The 21678-nt window shown below is 34.1% G+C and overlaps 1 protein-coding gene across 12 annotated transcripts in view; it reads left to right on the forward strand.

The window, feature by feature from the left end:
- Positions 1-21678, forward strand: part of FUT8 (fucosyltransferase 8) — a 311102-nt gene that overhangs the window by 132055 nt on the left and 157369 nt on the right. For all 12 annotated transcript variants that reach the window (XM_043556372.1, XM_043556375.1, XM_043556378.1 and 9 more), the window contains one exon: positions 19123-19550. In XM_043556372.1, the coding sequence (XP_043412307.1) occupies positions 19348-19550 (203 nt within the window). In that variant the 5' untranslated portion in view covers positions 19123-19347. The remainder of the gene's footprint in view (positions 1-19122; positions 19551-21678) is intronic.

A 21678-nucleotide genomic window follows, 5' to 3' on the forward strand; every position in this document is an offset into this window, starting at 1 on the left:
TGTATTGTTTGTATTTGTCTTCATATTTAACATTTTAAACTGAGCCATAATATCTCACCAATGGTTGTCTCATAATTTATTTAAACCTCTCTTTCTCCTTCTTAGAATATATAGATTGTCTCTCTGTCGCCCATCTGGCTCACATATTAGTGAATGATTAGCCAATAATATTGTTATAATATTCATCAGACATACAGTAGTAAAGATTAGCCCTTGAAGGGCTCATGCCTCTTACATGAAGATTAAATTGTGCTTTTTTTTTTAAAGAAATATATCCCACTAAAATTTTCTGTAGCATAAAATGTTTATTGCCCTTTTGAATCTACCCTATTCTTTAGAAATAGTTTTGAATCTGTTTGAATCTGAATTTTTTAATCTCTGTTCTTTAGAAAGAATTGTCTAGAAAGATTGTGAATCTTTATTCATTATTTGTATATGATATGACTTGGAATTTTTCAATACATCTCTGTTCCCTTATTAGCTATTAAGTGCAATGGCTTTTTTAAATTACGTTTTCAATTTTAATTCCAGTATGGTTAAAACACAATGTTATATTAGTTTCAGGTGTACAATATAGCGATTCAATGATTCTGCATATCATTACTCAGTGCTCATCATGATAAGTGTACTCTTAATCCCCTTCACCTATTTTACCCATCCTCCTACTCACCTCCCCTCTGATATGTGTTATTTTGAATGAGTACCCTCAGTTAAAGTTATTACTTTTTTTTCAAAAAGAAATTTTTTTACTTGAAGCGTATTTCAGAGTACATGGTTCTAAAAGATATATATAAAACATTCCATCCAAGAAAAGTAGAATACATATTTTCTTCATGTACATACTGAAGATATCCCCTGGTTAAATCACATAAAAAGAGACATAAGAAATACAAATTTAAGAAGACTTAAACCATACCAAGTATATTTTCCAACAAGATCAACAGTAAAAGAAAACTGAAAAATCTACAATGTGTAAATATTAAATATTTAATTTGTAACTATTAACCAATATATTACTGCACAAACCATGGGCCAAGTAAGAAATCAAACAACAAATCAAAATATGTCTTGAAACAAAAGAAAAAGTAAACACAATATTCCAAAACCAATGGGATGCAGCAAAAGCAGATGTTAGAGTGAAATTTATGCTGTAAATATTTGTATTAAGGAAAAAATTCAGGGGCACCTGGGTTGCCTCAGTCAGTTGAACAACTGACTCTTGATTTCAGCTCAGGTCATGATCTCACGCAGTTCATGAGTTCAAGCCCCTCATTGAACTCTGTACTGACAGCGTGGAGCCTACCTTGAGATTCTCGCTCTCTCCCTCTCTTCCTCTATCTCTCCCCCTCTCCTGCGTGTACACACTTTCTTTTTCTTTCATTGAACTCTGTGCTGATAGCATGGAGCCTGCCTTGAGATTCTTGCTGTCTCCCTCTCTTCCTCTATCTCTCTCCCTGTCCTGCGTGCGTGCACTTTCTTTCTCTCTCTCTCTCTCTCAAAATAAATAAACATTTTTTAAAAAATAAAAAAAAGAAAAAAGTTCAAATAAACAACATTATATCACAAGGAACTAAGAAAAACAAGAAACTTAGCTAAAATTTGGTAGGGGAAGGAAGTAACAAAGAAAAATCAGAAATAAATAAAATATAGACCAGAATAAAAAATAACATAGCATTGAAAGTAATGACCATTTATTGCAAAAATAAAATTGGCAATGCTTTAACTATATTAACTAAGAATATAAAGGAGACTAAAAAGCCAAAATGAGAAATGGAAGATTAAAAAATAAAACAGATATTCATGCTCTGTCTCTGTCTCAAAAATAAATAAACATTAAAAAAATAAAAAAAAACAGATAACCACAGAAATACATATTGTGATAATAGGTTACTCTAAATAATGATATACTAACAAATCAGACAACTTACAAATAAACCCCACATATTTTCTAAAAATGCACAAGTTACCACAATTGAATCCTGAATCTTGAATCCAAGAAATAGAAAATCTTCTTAGGCCACTAATAAGAATGAAAGTTGAATTAGGAATCAAAATCTCCCAGCACCTAAAAGCCCAAGACCACATGGTTTCATTGGTGAATTCTACCAAACATTAAAAAAAACAATTAATGGCCATCTTTCTCAAAATCTTACAAATAATGGAATGGAGGGAATACATTCAGTATCATTCTTTGAGACCGGGATTACCCTGATAACAAAGCAGGATAAAAATAGTACAAGAACCAAAAAATTTAGTTTGTATGATCTAAGTATTGCTACTCTTTTGACATCCCTTTGTGTGATACATGTTTCTCCACCCTCTCACTTTCAATCTGCAGGTGTCTTTAGGTCTAAAATGAGTCTCTTGTAGGCATATAGATGGGTCTTATATTTTTGTCCATTATGCCACCTTGTGTCTTTTGATTCAAATGATTAGTCCGTTGACATTCAAAGTAATTATTGGTAAATATGTATTTATTGTAATTTTGTTACTTGTGTTGTCATTGTTGCTGGAGCTTTTCTCCAATCCTTTCTTTTCTTTGACACTTTTGGTCACTTTTTCCCACTCAGAGAGTCCCCTTTAATATTTCTTGCAAAGCTGGTTTAGTTGTCATGAACTCCTTTAGTTTTTATTTGTCTGGGAAATTCTTTATCTCTCCTTTTCTGAATGATAGACTTGCTGGAAAGAGTATTGTTGGCTGCAGATTTTTTCCATTCAGCACTTTGAGTATATCATGCATCCTTCTGGCTAGGTTTCTGTTGAGAAATCTCCAGCTAGCCTAGTGGGTTTTTCCTTGTAAGTTATGGATTTCTTTGGTCTTGCTGCTTTCAAGATTTTTTCATTATCATTGTATTTTGCAAATTTAATTAACAATATGTCTTTGGTCTAAGCCTGCTTTTGTTAATTTTTTAAAATATTTGAGAGACAGAGACAGAAACAGAGAGACAGAGCATGAGTGGAGGAGGGGCAGAGAGATAGAGGGAGACACAGAATCTGAAGCAGGGTCCAGGCTCTGAGCTGTCAGCACAGAGCCCAATGTAGGGCTTGAACCCATGAGCAATGAGATCATGACCTGAGCCGAAGTTGGATGCTTAACCCACTGAGCCACCCAGGTGCCCCTGCTTTTGTTGATTTTAATGGGCATTCTCTGTGACTCCTGGACTTACGTGTCTGTTTTCCTTCCCCAGATTAGGGAATTTTTTTCCTGCTATTATTTCTTGAAATAAAATTTCTCTCTCTTCTTCTTCTGGGGCTCCTATAATACAAATGTTATTGTGTTTCATTTAGTCACTGAGTTCCTAAGTCCTTTGTGTTGCATGATTCTTCTTTCTCTCTTTGGTTCAGCTTCATTATTTTCTAGTATTTTGTTTCTGGACTCTGCAGTTTACCATGAATTGGCTTGAATGCAAGTCTTTGGTTTGAAATTATTTTGGATATATTTCCTTCTGAGCATCTAGCTTTGACATTTTCTGCATATAAAAATGAATGAATGAATATGCATATGAAAATGCCTTTGAAACTTAGTTCTAATTCTTTATGTAATTCTTTATCAAAATCTTGATTTTAAAACTTGATTTTAATTTTGTTTTGCCTAGGATTTTAACTATAGGTATTAAATAAATATATGCACACTTGGGTAATGTTCTTGCATTTAGGTTTTCATTCAACACATATTAATAAAGGTCTTGGCTCTGATTAGGCATGGTGCTCTAAGTCCCTGTTCTACTAGTGCATACCTTTTAATATTGGAAGTAAATAAGCCAGTAAGTGTTGTGATAGAGAATAATGGAGGATGGTGAGTGTTTTTTAAAAAAGATAAGGTGTTGTATTCTTGTAGGGTGTTGCAGCCATTCTCCTTTCTTGCTTTCAGGGCCCCAGTTTTGTTTTGAAGCCTATCCTTATGGATAAATCCTGATTAGTCTTAAGCCGTAATGGTAATCCCATTCCATTTGTCAGTGATTCATTTTGTGAGGCACAGGTGAGTCAGTCTTGGATAATCAGATATGCAGATCTTCTGGGGGAGACTTCTGTCAGTAGTTTCCTCTTCCTTAAAATGAGGCAGACTAAAGGAGATTACCAGTTGTTCTTTGGTAATGTACCATAAATAACTACATGTAGCTGGGTTTGAGGCAGCTAACTTGTTCATGAAGAGTGCTAGCCTAAGGACAGAGGCTGACATGCCTGAGGGGTTTATTTAGTTTATTTAGTCTCTCCAAAAATTGATTTTTTTTTTAATTAAAAAAAATTTTTTTTCAACGTTTTTTATTTATTTTTGGGACAGAGAGAGACAGAGCATGAACGGGGGAGGGGCAGAGAGAGAGGGAGACACAGAATCGGAAACAGGCTCCAGGCTCTGAGCCATCAGCCCAGAGCCTGAGGCGGGGCTCGAACTCCCGGACTGCGAGATCGTGACCTGGCTGAAGTCGGACGCTTAACCAACTGCGCCACCCAGGCGCCCCAAAAATTGATTTTTGAGAGACTAAATAAACTTTATCTACTGAGAAATTACAATTTCCTTATCTTTAAAGCTACTTTGAATTAGATTTTCTCTCCTTTATGGTAATATGTTGTAATTGATACAGGTTCTCAGGAACTGTCTCTGAAAAGAGGTGACATTTATTTAAGTAGAGATCTGAATTACAAGAATGAACCAAAGGAATTGCAGTCCAGGTAGAAGGAATAGCAAGAACAAAGGTCCCATGATAGATAAGAAGTTGGCGTAAGGGTAGTATACCTAGTTTCTATTGACCATGGGAAGGATAATAGTAACTGATACTTATAAATTGCATTGCAGTTTACAAATCTCCTCTACGTACATTATTTCATGTGATCTTTACGGTGAAAATATTTACCAACCATTTTATAGTTGGGTAAACTGCCCATATATTTATAGCTAGTCATTAAAGAAACCAATCAAATAAATATTGTGTAGTACTGGCTAATCAGACAAAATGGTAAGGGTATACATTCTATTTGAATTTTTTATATTACCGCTTTTTAGCAGTTTTAATTTATTCAGGGCCAAAAGTACAGATGCCAAGGCCAGATTTCTGGACCCGTTTGAATAGTACAAATTAATTGCATCAGTAAACACAACCTGGTGTGTTATCTTGAGTTAAGGTGAGTGAGATACTCCTGATAGAGACCTCATAAATGTGATTATTTGTTTGCACTTCATAATGAGGAAGATTAATTTCTAAGATATTGGCTGGTTTCAGTGAATTTAAATAGAGTATTTTGTGCTTATGTATTCAGGATGCCTAGCATTTTAAATTCATATGTGCATATAGTGTGACCTTACTGATAAGCAATGTGAAAGTTTGATAGATGACTCTGTAAGTAATGAATTAAAATTGAATTTTTATAGTCTTAGTAGGGGCTATATGAAAATTTCCTTTTCTGTCCTTCCTTCCCCTTCCCTGCTTTCCCCTCCCCTGCTTTCCCCTCCCTGGCATTCTTACCTCCCTTTTTCCACTTTCTTCCTCCCTCCCTTTATTTTACATTTCAGTTTATTTGGTTTTACCAAGTGCTTTAACATAAGTAAAAGTTGATTTCAACTAACATTAAAAGGTCATTTTAATTTATGATACTATTTTTACCTGTTTTTTTCTACTTTGTTAAATTAATAAACACATAATTTTATAAACTGCCCTTTTTCCATATATGGAGGCTAGACAGTAAGAAATATTTTAAATAAATTCTGTAACAGTACTTAATTTGAAAATGAATATAGATCAAATGAGAAGACATTTAAAGCGTTGCGTGTTTGGTAACTAGGATTGAATTGAACTCTGTATGTATAGGGGCTTTTTAAATATTTGTACTTTATGATAGATAACTAGCTTTTCTCTAAAAGTTTTATTTATGTTTCTCTTTATCGACATGATGCCTTTAAAATGTAATAGGTATGCTTAACCCCTGCTACATTATGGTAATCATTAATTAAATCTGTTTAAATTTGTTGAATAAATTATTTTACTTTTCTGTTGTAGTTTTCAGTTTTTTACAGTGAATTACTTCAAGAAACAGTCTGTAGTAATAATTTGGTTTTTACTCTTTCCAGGAAGAAAGTAAATTCTTCTAAAGATGATAACCCTCTGAACTATATATTTTATAATAATAATAACTAGTATGTATTTTAATTTAGGGAATCATTATTTTGAATATTTGTGATTATTTCTTTTGTTTTGAGAAAGGGTTAGACTACTAAAAAGATTCAACACAATTTCTCTATGGTATGTTAATTGTATTACTAGTGATTTGAATCGGTATTTACAGTTTTTGAAATGTATGAGAAATACAATCTTCACGTTACACTTGGATTGAATTGATTATATCAATAGAATAATTACCTTTGAAATTTTTTATTCAGAAAAGAATGTACAGTGATTTTGCTGAAAAAAATATTTCATTGATATCCAAGATGCAAGCACATAATTTAGCCATTTAGTGAATTAGCAGTCTTCGGTTATTGACCTTTGCAATTACATTCACAAATTGGAGACTGTTTAAACTTTCTCTTAAAATGTTTTTCAACTTTATTGAAACATAATTTGCATCAAGTAAATGTACCCATATCAAGTGTACAGTTAGATGATTTTTCTCAAATTTATAACTTCATGTACCTGTCATTCCCCTTTTTCATCAGTCACAGCTTGCTCCTTGGCACTATGTATTAGTTTCTTTGTTCTAAAATTTCATATTAATGTGTACTTTTTTTGTCCCTGGTATCTTTTGCCAGGCATGTTATTGAGATTCATCCATGTTGTTGTGTATATTAGTAGTTTGTTTCTTTTTACTGAATACTATTCTATTAGATGAATGTGTCACAATTTGTTTATCCATTCATGTGTTGTAAGATACTTGAATTTTTTCAGAATTTTGGCTCTTATAATAAAGTAGCTGTGAACATTCTTGTTCAAGACTTTGCGTAGGTCTTTGTTTCCCTTTAAGAGTGGAATTGTTGAGTTATATGGCAAAATATATTTAGCTTTTCATGAAGCTAATTTTTTTTTCTTTTCTAGAAAAACTTATATAAAATTCCTGTTACATCTTCTGTACATATGTCTGGTAGAATTCACAAATTAAGCCAAATGGGCCTGGTGTCTTCTTTTTGGGAAGGTTTATAAATATATATTCAACATCTTTAATAGTTATGAGGCTATACAGATTCAGATTGTTCATTTTTGATTGAGCTTTGTTTTTGTTTCTTTTAAGAAATTTATGCCTTTCTTCTTAGGCTCCACACCTAGTGTGGAGGCTGCTTATAAAAATAAAGGAACTAAGTTTGCCAGTTTCAGGTCTGGCTTTGTATTTGTTGACACAAAGTTGCTTACCATATTCTCTTATCTTTTTGTAGCGTCTGTAGTAATATGCTCACTCTTCCGTTCCTAATATTGGCAACTTATGTCTTATTTTTCTCTCTCCCCTTGATTAGTTCAGCTGAAATATTATTAATTTTATAGGTCTTTTCAAGTAACTTGTATCCATTTTTTTTCTAATGCTTATCTGTTTTATATTTCATGGGTAGGGTTTGCATTTTGAACCTTTTTACCTATTTCACCAAACTTTCAAATATTGTAATACTTCTTGAAGGATAATGTAGGAACTTCAATACTGTATCTTTCCTTTTTCTTCCTGTCATCCTTTATTATTATTGTCATACATTTTATGACATTGTTATATGTCCCATGATACTTTGTCATAAAAGAATCATTTATTTTAAAATAAGTTAATATGAGGAAGTTTCAATTATACTTACCATACATTTAATATGTCTGTTTAAATCCATTGTTTATGTTCACATATCCAATTACAATCATCCTGAAAAACATCCTTTTACATATATCTTGTAATACATATCTGCCACCTACAAGTTCTTTCAGCTTTTGATTTTTGAAGATGTACTTGTTTTGCCTTTATTTTAAAAAAGAAACTTTTATTTTGGAATAATTTTAGAATTACAGGAAGTTTGTGAAGAAAGTACAGAAGTTTCCATATATTCCTTGCCCATGTTTCCCTAATGTTAATATCTTACATAGCTTTGCTAAATTGTCAAACTAATAAATTAACAGTGGTGCAATATTATTAATTAAACTACAAGTCATATTTGGGGCAGTGTCCCTTTCTCTTCTAAGATCTAATCCAGGATACCATGTTGCATTTACTCATTATGTTTCCTTGGTCTTTTCAAATCTTTTGACAGTTTCTTAGTTGTTTCATGATTTCTATGACCTTGATAGTTTTGAAGAGTATGTATGGGTCAGGTGTCTTGTTGAATGATCCTCTGGCATTTTTCTCATTATTAGAATGAAGGTATGGGTTTGGAGATGCATACTACAGAGATGATGTGCCCTTCTTCAGTACCCTTTAGAATTGTTCCATCACTGTAAAAATTTCCCCTGTGGCCCCTTTGTAATCAGCCTCTCCTTGCATCTTGAATCTCCTTCCATTTTATTGCTGAGTAATATTCCTTGGTTTTATCAGAGTTAAATTCATTCACCTGTTGAAGGCCATCTCAATTTTTTCCAGATTTTTTCTATTATATATAAAGCTACTGTAAACATTTGAGTATTAGATTTTGTGAGAACATAAGCTTTTATACCTCTTGAGTTGATATCTAGGAGTGGCAATCTGGGGTAAGTGTAGTTTTAACTTTGAATCCTAAAACTACTGTAAGAAAACATAGGAGAAAATATATGTGACCTTGGATTTGGGATTGAACTTTTATATATAATATCAAAACCACAATTAGAAAAGAATAAATTGTATTTCATCAAAAACCTTAAAATTTTTGTTGTATGTAAGACACTCTTAAGAGAATGAAAAGGTAGGTTACCGACTGGGAGAAAATACTTGAAAAGTCACATACCTGATAAAAGTATTTGTATGTAGACTATATAAATGACTCTTAAATCTCAACAATAAACAGTCTAATATACAAATGGCAAAAAGATCACAATAGACATTTCACCAAAGAGGATATATGGATGGCAAATAAACACATGAAAACATAATCACATTTCTTAATGTCATTTGTTATTAGGGAAACTGGATGCAAATTGAAACCACACCAAGATACCACCACACAATATTAGAATTGCTTTAAAAAATTGAGAGTCCCAAATGCTGGGAAGATTGTGGAGTAAGAGGAACTCTCATTCATTGCTGGGGATAAGTCAGAATGAGCAGCTACTTTGGAGTACAGTTTGGCTCCTCCTCCTCCTCCTCCTCCTCCTCCCCCTCGTCCTCCTCCCCCCCCCCCCCCCGTCCTCCTCCCCCTCCCCCTCCCCCTCCCCCTCCTCCTTCTCCTTCTAACACACATTTTCCTTATGACACAACAGTCCCACTCTAGGGTATTTACCCAAGTTAAGTGAAACCTTAAGTTCACAGAAAACTGCTTTTATCTTTGAAAATATTTCCACTACATAACAAAGTGTAGTTTTGCCATTTTTTTTATTTTAGCACTTGTAAAAGATGTTCGATTGCCCACTAATTTGTACTTTTTTCTAAGAAGCCCCCTGAAATTCTTTTTACCATGTTTGCATTTTTCTCTGTAATTATTTTTCCCTTCTAAATTATGATTTTATTTGTATTGTAAAATACATTGGAAATTCTGCATATGCCTATGACTAAGCTTATTTTCAGTGTACATTACTTTAAGTTGGATGACAGATTTTGTTCTGAGAAATCCTTTTTCAAGCTGAGTGCCAAAATGGGGAAATGCTGGTAGATTCCTGGCCCTGAAGGTAATGATGTAAATTGCTTTCTTGCAGTGATGATGGATGACTTTTATTTGAGTTTTATACCCAAAAGTTTTCAGTTCATGATGATACAGCTCTGGTGTTAGCTGTGCAGCACCATAATATCTAACCTAGGGTCAGTGCTATAAATTGGCAGCTTTAAATTTTTCTTTTTTATCAAATCTCCTTCAGATTTTTTTTCTGAATATTTTTCTCTTTGGATAATTTTTAAAAATTAACATATAACATTATATTAATTTCAGGTGTACAATATCATGATTTGATATTTGTATATATTATGAAATGATCACCACAATAAGTCTAGTTAACATTTGTCACCATACAGTTGTTAAATAGTCTTTTCCTTGTGATGATATTTTTTATTACACTGTTTTCAAATCCACTGAACTTCTCCTCTGTAGCATCTAATCTGCTCTTTAATCTTTTCCAAGACAATTTTTAAACATTTGATTTTTTTCTTTAGTTATAGAAGTTGCATTTTTTTGTTGTGGTTTTTATTTCTTTTCTAGTTTTCAGATTTACATCCTGGCATATATTTTTAGTAATTGTTTTAGTTTTCTTGTATGCTATCATCAGCTCTTAGGGGTTTGTTTCAAACTGACTTTCTTCAGAGTCACATTTTCCTCCTTATTGGCATCATGCTAAAAGCACAGTTTTATGGGGGTAAAAGTAATTCATAATTTATTAAGCCATATTTCTGTTAATGGGCAGTTATATTTTTTTCCAGCATGGAAATATTGGAAAAATGTTGTAAATGCATTTTGTTCATGTGTTAAAATTCCTGTAGTGGAATTTCTCATCAAAGGGCATGTTCATGTAAGTACTGGATGTATGATGCCATATTTCCCTTTGCACAATGTATAAGTGTATATATACTTATATTAGTTAAATAAGTACCGATTGATTTTTGAGTTTAGAACACCACCCTCTTACGAACATGGTTCATAGCAGAACAAGTCTTTGTTCTGACCCTTAGTCAGTCAGTTCTGTAGCATATTTTCATGTGCTCATCTTTTGGCCTTAGCAATAAAGTGAAGCCTCTTGAATGTAATTCTTGGAAACATCTGCACATAGTCATATGCTAAAGGAAGCGGCTATTGGTCATTTTCATATTTGTTAGAGATAAGAATAGTCCATTTGACATTGTTATGAATGGTACTGCATTTGTTGTTATTTTTAACAGAATGATTAAACTAGTTCTTTTAGAAATGTATTAGGTGGTATAGTCCATATTCAGTTTCTCACTGTATCACTCAGTATGTTGGTTGCTGCAAGAAGAGGCTTTTATGAGGTTGTTTCTGTTCAATTATTTTCCTTTGCAATTAGAATGCATTAGAATATTACCTCTTGAGGGCAGAGACTTTAGTCTGTCTTGTTCACTGCTACAATCCACTGTCTAGGACAGTGTCTTTTATATGATAGGGACTTATTAAGTATTTTTTGAGTGAATGAGTGATTGAATTACGGTGTTTTATACAGATAAAGTACCTGGTAGATTTGTTCCACGTGTTCTCTATTACAAATGATGATAAGAACCATACTATCTATTTTAAAATAAATAGAGCTTAGTATATAAATAACTACACTGAGTGAAGTAACTTATTAGAAGGTAAACTACTAACTGGTGGCACAGGAGAGTTCGTTTCAGAAATGGTCACCATAATGAACAAAGACCTTTGCTCATACCATTTCTCTTATCTCAAATGTGCTCCCTTCTCTGTTGCAACTGTGAAACTCCCCCTGTCTTTTCAAGATACTAAATTATGTCCTATCTCAGAAAGCCCAAAGATATCTAAATTAGATATCTTATGTTCATCCTTTCTGTTTCATATTTTGAATTACACTTTTTAAAAAATTTTGTCTCCACTATCGGATTTTTCATACTTATTTTTATTTTCTAAATTATTTGTTGCTCTGGAAGAGTCCTGGCTGATACTTAATGAGATGATGGAAGTGTTCCAAATCTGTACCATTCACAGTGGTAGCCATAGGCACAAGTGGCTATTGAACGATTGAATTATGACTGAGGATACATTTATAATTTTAATTCTAATTAAAAAATTTTTTTAATGTTTTATTTATTTTGGAGAGAGAGAACACTGAGCAGGGGAGGGGCAGAGAGAGAGGAGGATAGAGATCTAAAGTGGGCTTTGCGTTGACAGCAGTGAGCCTGATGTGGTTCTCGAACTCACGAACCTGTGAGATCATGACTTGAGCTGAAGTCTGCAGCTCAACCTACTGAACCACCCAGGCTTTCCATTCTAATTTAAATAATTGCATGTGGCTAGTGACAATTGAAGCAGACAGTGCAGCTCTAGGGCTTACAATATACATTTTTAAGTTCTCAGTCTAATATATAGTGAGAACTTTACTACAGTGCACTCCCATTTCCTCCCTCCTCTCCTTTTGTGTTTTGTCATCATATATTCTACAGATTTGTAAACCTAGTGATACATTATTGCCATTTGTGAATTAGCTATTTATTGTTATTAAGTTAAGGGGAAATATGTCGTTATTTTCTTTAGATTTTACCATTTTTGGTGCTATTTTTTTCTTTGTGTAGATCCATATTTCCACATAGTATCCTCCTCCTCCTACTTGAAAGACTTCATTTAACTTTTTATATGTAGTGCGGTTTTGCTGGCACAGAGTATTTTTCAGCACCCTCTCCCCCCTTTTCTTCTCCTGGAAACAACTAACTTTTGGAAGATGTTTTCACTGGTTGTAAGTTGACCTTCTCCCCACTCCCATTCTCCCCACCCAGTATTTTTTTTTTTTAATGTTTTTAACGTTTATTTATTTTTGAGAGAGAGAGAGAGAGATAGAGAGACAGAGTGTGAGCTGGGGAGGGACAGAGAGAGGGAGAGACAGAATCTGAAGCAGGCTCTAGCACAGAGCCCGATGCGGGACTCGAACTAATTAGCTGTGAGATCATGACCTGACCCGAAGTCAGACTCTTAACCAACTCAGCCACCCACCCAGGCGCCCCCTCCCTACCCAGTATTTTAAAGAAGTTGCTCCATTGTCTTCTGGTTGACATTGTTTTTCATAAGAAGTATGTTCTTATTCTTTGTTTATCTGTATGTTAAGTTTTTTCCCTAGCTACCTGCAAGATTTTCTTTGTTTTTCAGCAGCTTTGCCTACCTTTTAAATTTATCCTTCCAGCAGTTTTCTTCATTTCTTAGATTTGTGGTTTATCATTCATTCATTTTAGAAAATTCTCAGCTAACATCTTTTAAAATGTATTTTTTGCCTCATTTTTTATCCTCTCTGCAGCTCCAGTTACGTATGTTTCAGATCATCCTCCCACAGCTTTTGAGTTCCTTTTTTTCCCAGTCTTTTTTTCCTCTTCGGGTTTTATTTTGTATAATATCTGTGACCTCTTGTCATGTTCACTGATTCGTTTTCACTTTTGTCCAGTTTTCTTATAGGCCTGTTTAAGGTCCTCTGATATTTTATTTTTGTTTATTTGGTATTTCAACTGCTGAATCCATTAGTTCATGTATGTTGTCCACATTTATCACAGATTTTTAATGTTTAGTTATAATTATTCTAAATTTTCTGTCTGGTAGTTCTAACGTCTAGTTCATTTATGATTCTGGTTCTGGTGTTTGCTTTATCTCTTGAAAATGGTTTGTTACATCTTGCCTTTTTTTTTTTTTTTTATGTCTCATGATTTATGTTGCATGCCAGACATTTTAAGGACAGAGCAGTAAAGACTGAGGTGAATGGTTATGCCCAGAAATGGGCACGTTTCTTCTTTGAGGCTGTTTGTTTATGTATGGATGGGGATGGGGTCATTCCAGTCAGTGATTGAGTTGTTGTTTTTGCAGTTGTTCCCTTCACTGAATCAGAGACTTAAAACTCTTGCAGTAGTCAAATGCTGCTACCTCATTCTTGGTGTGGGGCCTTGGAGTGCCAAGATCTTTTGCTCAATATTCTAGTACGTCCTTAGCCTTTAGCATGTCATTGGATGCCTGCATCACAAGATGATCTCTCTCAGTGTTCTTTGTAATTTTTGATTAGTTGTTGGAGAGTGTGAACTTTATATTGTTGACTGTATTTTGTTGTCTTTCTTGAAAGAATTTGATAGACAATTTAATTTGCTTTTGGATCACCTTGGTCTTTCTGTAGCTTGTTTTTAAGTTTTGTTATAGCTTTTGTCAGCCTAATCTTTATTCTATGGCTGGAGTCATTAAACTTTTCACTCATGAGCTAAAGCTGGTCGACAGAGTGTTTTTGTATAGCTTTTGAGCTAAAATTGGATTTTACATTCTTAAAGGGCTATAAAGAAATAAAAAATAAAAACAAAAAATATATGGTAGAGACTGTATGTGTTGCACATAGCTTGTGATATTTATTATCTTGTTCTTTAGAGACAATTTTCTGATCCCTACTCTACGGCTTACTTAACTTTAACTTCTAAGATGTTTTATTTCTTGGCTTTCTGCTGAATGCCCTAGATTTTCTATGTGGCATTTTCATTTTATGTGGGTGGGACTCCTAGGTTTTCCCCTTTATACGATCTCTGAGAGATGTTCATTTTTCATTTACCTAGTATTTAATTTTTCTTTCCTTGATAATTGTTCTGTGCCAGCCTTGTGAGACTTCTGCATGTAGAGCCTAGTATGTAGCCAAAGACTAAAGGATCACTTATGCCAATTTTTGGACCCTTTTCTCTGGGCAACTCCCTCCTCTTTAATATACTGACTTGTAGATCCTCTCCCCTTAAACTTTTAAACTGTAGTCTCTATCTTATCACCTCAGGAAGATAGCTGTGCTTTGCCTGGGTTCTCCCCTTTTGTGGGGGTGTTCAGTAAATTTTATGCAGAAAGCTGGAGTAATTATAGGGCTTACCTTTGATTGTTAATCTCATCTCAGGCATCACAGTCTTGCCTGACCATTGCCCAATCTCTGAAAACAGTTTTTCTGAATATTTAGGTTTTCTAGTTGGTTATGTGTGAGGGCAAATCTAGTACTAGTTATTCTGACATGGTTGGAAGTGGAACTCTGTTTAGCAAACATTAAGAAAAATGGCCTTTACACTTTTAGTATGGTATAAAACTAAGCTATAAATTGAGTTTAACTTTTATGGTATTTGTAAGATGTGTTAGCAGGATATATAAGAAAATGTGATTAAGATTCAATTCTGTCTGGTATCTGGAATGCCTACTCCGTGCCTTAGACTTTGGACAACTTGCTGTGAACAGAAAGAATAACACATGAACTGAAGACCAGGCATTCAGCCCCAGTAGGAAGTTGGCATGTATATTAATTATCTATTGTTACATAACAAATTGCCCTAAGACTGAGTGGTTTAAAACAGTTATTATCTGCTGGCCAAGAATCTGGGCATGGCTTAGCTAGATCATCTGGCTTATGGTCTTTCAAAAGCCTGAAATCAAAATGTGAACCAAGCTGTAGTCACATCAAAGTTTGACAGGTGCAGGATCCATTTCCAGGCTTACTCATGTGGTCGTTGGCAGATTCAGTTCCATTCCACATGGGCCTTTTCAAATGGCAGCATCAAAGTAAACAAGAAGAGAGAATGTGAGCAAGAAAGAAATATCAGTGTTTTGTAAACTCATCTCAGAAGTGAAATCATATCACTTTGCTGTATTCTAAGAAGCAAGTCACTAGGTCCAGCCCACATTCAGGAGGTGGAGATTACACAGGGCATGAGTACAGGACACCGGGATCATTGGCATCTATTTTAGAAACTGCCTATGATAATATATGGTATATAAATTATACAAAATATTATAAATGAGTCTAAAATAATGTAACAGCATTAACATATGTAGCATAAGAAAAATTCACTAGTGATATGCTAACTGCTTCCCAAGATTATTTTGTCTACGCCTCTTTTAGTATTCTGTGGGAGAGGTAGTATGTATTATATCCATTTTACAGAAAAAGAAATTGAACGTCAGTAAGGTTACCTAGCTGTGATATAGAAGAACAACACTCTAGTCTAGGCTTTGCCTATTCTAGTACCCATGTTTTTAATCTCCATATCGTATCAGCATTAAAATAGTATTACCTTTTATTGAGCACCTCTTATGGGCCCAGCATTATAGTAAGTGCATTATATATTAATGCCATCTAAGCCTCAGAGCAACTTTATTAAAGCTCTCAGTTTTACTGATTATATACTTTAGCTTTCAGATTCAAGAAATTACTTTGAAAAATTACATATATATTTTTTTGTTTCAGAGACATTAAGCAAATGTAACCCAAAGAATCTCTGTAAATAAAAAAAAAAATCATTTAAATACCCATTACCTTAAAAAAAAAGTGGTATTCACTAATTAAATAAATTTGTGTAAGGAAGCCTGACACATTTCAATCCACTTAATATCCTGAAAAAAAAAATATATATATATATTCTGCAGATGAAAGGTGGTATGTGAATCTCAAATAAGAATGAATTAATAAATACTTAACCCACTCCTAGAAGAAATCTCAACAAACACTACTATACAAATTTTAGTCAGAAATTAGCTCATGTAGTTAATGTTGAAATCTTTCTTACTAATAAATTTGAAATATTTTCACTAATATTGAGAAAATCATTTTCTCATGTTTGAAAGGTAACCATAAGTTGATGTTATGGCCTTTTAGACCAATATATTGTAATTTTTTAAATATTTATTTACTTTTGAGAGAAAGAGAGACAGATACACGTGTAAGCAGGGGAGGGGCAGAGAGAGAGGGAGACCCAGAATCCAAGGCAGGCTCCAGGCTCTGAGCTGTCAGCACAGAGCCCAACGCAGGGCTCGAGCTCACAGACCGCAAGATCATGACCTGAGCTGAAGTTGGACGCTTGACTGAGCCACCCAGGTGCCCCGTAGACCAATATATTTTAAATATTTGAGGGTGTCTTGTGAGACATGTGTTGATAATAATAAATCCTAAAGCTTATGGATGTCTTTTATTTTTGAACTGTTTTCCTCATAATAGCACTGTCTTACTTTCTACATTCAGATTCGCTTTCTTAAGTGGAGTATAAAATGACACTTGAGGCTAATGTGCATGAATTGTGTAATATATCATACTACCATATGTCATGTATGATATCCTTCACTCATTCACTTATTTACTCAAAAATTTTATTAGTACTTACTAAGGGTCAAATACTGCTCTAAGTACTTAGGATACATCAGTGAACAAAATGGAGAAATATCATGGAGTTTACATTTTAACAGACATAGTTCATAGTTTAAACAATAGGCAGTAAACACAGTAAGGAAGCAGGCATTCATTATGGATAGGGTAAAAAATTCTATACCAACTTTTAAACCATGCTAAGGAAAATTACATAGAAAACTACTTGATGTTCAGCTTGGCTTGTTTTTTCTGATTTCATGTTTAAATACTAGCCAAGAACAATAAAATTGGGAAGCATTCTCTTCCAAAAACAGAATGCAGGGGTGCCTGGATGGCTGTGTCAGTTAAGCACCCAGCTTTTGAGTTTGGCTCAGATCATGATCTTATGGTTCCTGAGATTGAGCCCTGCATCAGGCTCTGGGTTGACATAATGGAGCCTGCTTGGGATTCTCTCTCCCTCTCTCTCTGCCTCTCCCCCACTCACGCTTACATGCTCGTGCGCTCTCTCAAAATAAATAAATAAACTTAAAAGAAAAGTGCAAATGATGCTATTAAGAAAATGACCATGTTTTGCTCCTACAACAATTTTTTTAAAAATGCTTTTATTTATTTTTGAGAGAGAGAGAGACAGAGCATGAGTAGGGGAGGGGCAGAGAGAGACACACAGAATCTGAAGAAGGCTCCAGGCTCTGAGATGTCAGCTTGGAGCCTAACATGGGGCTCGAACCCACGAACTGTGAGATCATGACCTGATCTGAAGTCGGATGCTTAACCAACTGAGCCACCCAGGTGCCCCATCTCCTAAAACAATTTTTAATGAGTTTTTACAACCTCTGTAATGTCAATATTACTACGTTGTGAAATGTGGTAATTTAATATTTTGGTTATTTTTGATGATGGTTTATAAGAATTTAAGGTATTTTATGTAACAAGATTTATGTTTCTGTAGACTTCTGTTTCTATTTGAGTTATTATAGTTTTGCTGGCTTTGAAAAATTATAATTTTTAATTGTAATTTTAATAAAATGTTACAGCACATCTTTCTAGTGTTATTTAAATGATGTCTTTAGAAAGCTATCTTCTCTTTTGTTTATCACAGTTATGTTTCTAAGTTAACTTTTGCTATGAAGGGAAAGATTAAAAAAATTAATATCTTATTGGTATAGTTTGGAATTAACTAGACTATATTATGGATTCAGCATATGGTATAACAGCAATTTACAATGTTGCATATATTGTCACCCACAATATTATTAACTCAGATTTAATAGCTTCTTTTGTTGACTTACTGAATTAAATCCATACCTTAAACCATCAGTGGATTCATTTTTTAATTTGCTTTTTAACTAGTAAACTCTGAATACCTGTATTTTTCTATATAGCATGAAAAGTAGGCATCATATGACTGATCTTTGATCTGCCTATAATTTTTTTCTTGGGGAAAAAACTGTTTTGTTTCTAAAGGGGATTCTAAGCCAGATGATAAAGTGACAAATGAAACCCACAGCCACGCCTGAGAAAGTATGTGCACTTGTAATTAAGATGCACAGTGACTAAGATATAATTGGTATAGGCTTATGTTGCAATTATTGGTATTTTTTAATAAATTGAGGAACGGATAATCTAGCCTAATCTTTATGAGCCTTTGCTTGTGATATATGGAGTGGTTACCTGCTGCTTAATGGCTGTGATAACCTTTGCTTATTAGCTAACATACACATCACTTTTAGAATTTATCAGTGACACTCTGTCTGTCACCTGCAGGGTTAAGTAGTATAAAGTAGTATACTCAACCTGCAGTTGAGTAGTGAGATGGAGGGGGATGGAGTCAAGATCTTACAGGAATGAATTCACTCATACAGAGAACATGTTTCTGTTTGAGTTAATGGAAACATTAGACCAAAATATGTAGTTGAATACATTTTGTTTGGTTTTGATTGCTTATTCAAAGATACAGTCTTTTGATCTCCATATATGATCTATTGACAATGATGTATGAAGGAAAAGTGATGATGGCACTTAGAGGACTTTCAAGCTTAGAGCTAATTAATTAATCTGGTAGAGCCCTAGTATATATACATAGTTGATTTAATAGGCAGATATGAAAACTTTTGCCTTTTACTTATTATTAGGCAGTTAGGTTATCTGCCAGTCAACACCAGAGTGTTTCCTCCAACTCCATGAATCTCAGCATATGCTATTTTCCATATCCTAAATAATTTAAATACGTTTCTTACTCTTTCCACAGCATGTAGAGTCCATGAAGCACAAGACAGTAAAGCTTCTTACTCATACCACCAGGAGGATCTCCTTGAAAGATTCGCTACAGGACTACCAGAGACACAAATTCTCTGAAGCATGATGTGTTGAAACAACAAAAGGCTACTGCTTACGCACTAGCTACAAACAGACTTAAGATGTTTCCAATTCTTTGAGCTCCGGGAAGCCAGGGGAGTGAGTTGAAAATCTGAAAATGCGGCCATGGACTGGTTCCTGGCGTTGGATTATGCTCATTCTTTTTGCCTGGGGGACCTTGCTGTTTTATATAGGTGGTCACTTGGTACGAGATAATGACCACCCTGATCACTCTAGCCGAGAACTGTCCAAGATTCTGGCAAAGCTTGAACGCTTAAAACAGCAAAATGAAGATTTGAGGCGAATGGCTGAATCTCTCCGGTAGGTTCTGAAAATGAAGGAAGAATGATGAAGTATTGTACTTTGTTTTTAGTTTCAGGGCTTCATTCATCGATTAAAAAATACTTAATGATTTTTTTAAACTGTTTTTGTAAAAATTTAAATATTTTAGTGAGATACTTTTTATACCAATTCTATATAAATAGAGAATTTCTCCATAGTGTCAAAACTTATTTTGCATACAGATTTTAATATAGAAAAACCATGCCATTTAATTTATGTTTTTATACTTCATTTATAGTTGTCTTCAGCATTTTGAATAATTTTGATACATTAAATACAAACTTTGTATGATTTAAATTAGTACATATTAAAATTTTTATTATATGGACTATAACAATGACATTTATAATAATTGGGAGACTGAGTCAGTCTAAATATAACTTATTAAAATGAAGAAACAAAAATTCATCATTAAATAAAACAACTGGATCTGGAACCTAGGGAATTGTTATTGTTGCTGCTTCTAGTCTATTAAAAAATGTGCCATGTATGTTGGAAGGCATCACCTGTTAGGAAATACAAAATCTTGTATTTTCAGGGAACAAATAATTCCTAAATTCTAGTTCCTCTGCTTTATATATGAAGGTGATTATGTGTTTAGTGCCTGCTGTCTCTCAAGCTAGAATTTAAAGATTTGAGATGAAGAGTCATTACTCTAGAGTTGGTAATGGACCCTAAGAGAGGTAGTGTAGAGAAAAAGAGGACAGAATTTATTCCCTTTTGAGAAAGATACATTGAAGAGTAGAAGGTGAAAGCATCCTACTGTGCATAGAGCCTTCAGAGCAGATGGGGAAGGAGAGAGGGAGAATGCTAGGGTGTGGAAGATGAGTAGCAGTCTGTGAAAAAAGAATGTAGTTGGCAGAGTCACATGCTTTTGGAGCTTGAGGGAAGACTTCTATGGTTCTCCGATTCCCCTACCTCCCCACTGCCACTGCCCGTGCACTCTTTCTTTGGAACTCACTTCTTTCTCTCAACTTTTTTCTTCACCATAATATTATTTTTGGTCCTTTTATGTTCTATGGAAGAAAATGCTAGGTTTTAAGAATTTTATCCAATGAATGAAAAATTATTCCTGTCATTTGTAGAAGTAGTACCATGCGGTAAAATACAAAGTAATTAGGGATTAGAAAGTGGACAGAGAACTTCTTGCATTTATATATCCTTTTATTTCCTTTTGGGCGGGAGCCTGGGAGTATCATGGAGAAGGTGATCTCTCCATAGAGTCTTACTCAGTCATTTGTTATGAGAATCAAAGGTTGATAATTTAGAGGTTAATAATAATAGCTGTCATTTATCAAGTTTATCATGTGCCAGGTACTGTGCCAAGGGCTTTGCTTGGATTATCTCATTAAATTTCATAAATTTCTTTATGAGATGCCGGTACGATTTTTATAACCATTTTACAGATGAGGTATGAAAGGGATATTAAGTAATTTAATTTTGTCCCAAAGTTATACTTTCCACAAGTGGTGGAGCTTACTTTGCTTCCTAGCAGTATGACCTGAAAGCCTGGACTCTGATGAAATGTGTTGGCTCTGTGAATAGAAACCAGAGAGAAGTCACTGATTCAGAAATCTCAACTAAAATCTCATGTAGGAGATTGCCAAGAGTAGATGCTGGGCTAATTGATTTTGGGATATGCTTTGATTGTAGTAAAATCTTATTCTACATCCTGGGAATCATTGCTTCTTGGAAAAGATTTTGCTTCTTAACAATTTAGGCTCGTAAATAATTGATTATTTTTCTCCTCATTCCAACTTCAATACTGATACTTCAGCTGGTTTATTTCTGACTGCCAAGTATTTTGTTTGTATTGCATGAAAGAAAGCTTGCCTGTAATAATAGTTGTTTCTTCTGTGGAGTGATCTTTGGGTTTTGTAAGCCACTTTATTTATATTCATTTGTGTTGAAATTAAATTCTCAACTACTGTGTTCAAATGTAGAGACAACTAAGAGCTGAGACAGTACGTCATGCTTTAATACTGTAAATATAATCTGAAAACACGGTTTGAGTTAGTTTTTATAGAGAGAGCTGTAATTTTAGGAAAAAAGTAATTATTTTCCCTCATTAGGGACAAAAACCTCCTCAGGTCTTTCCATCAACTTT

Source organism: Prionailurus bengalensis, chromosome B3 (assembly GCF_016509475.1).
Source record: "Prionailurus bengalensis isolate Pbe53 chromosome B3, Fcat_Pben_1.1_paternal_pri, whole genome shotgun sequence".
NCBI classification, from domain to species: domain Eukaryota; kingdom Metazoa; phylum Chordata; class Mammalia; order Carnivora; family Felidae; genus Prionailurus; species Prionailurus bengalensis.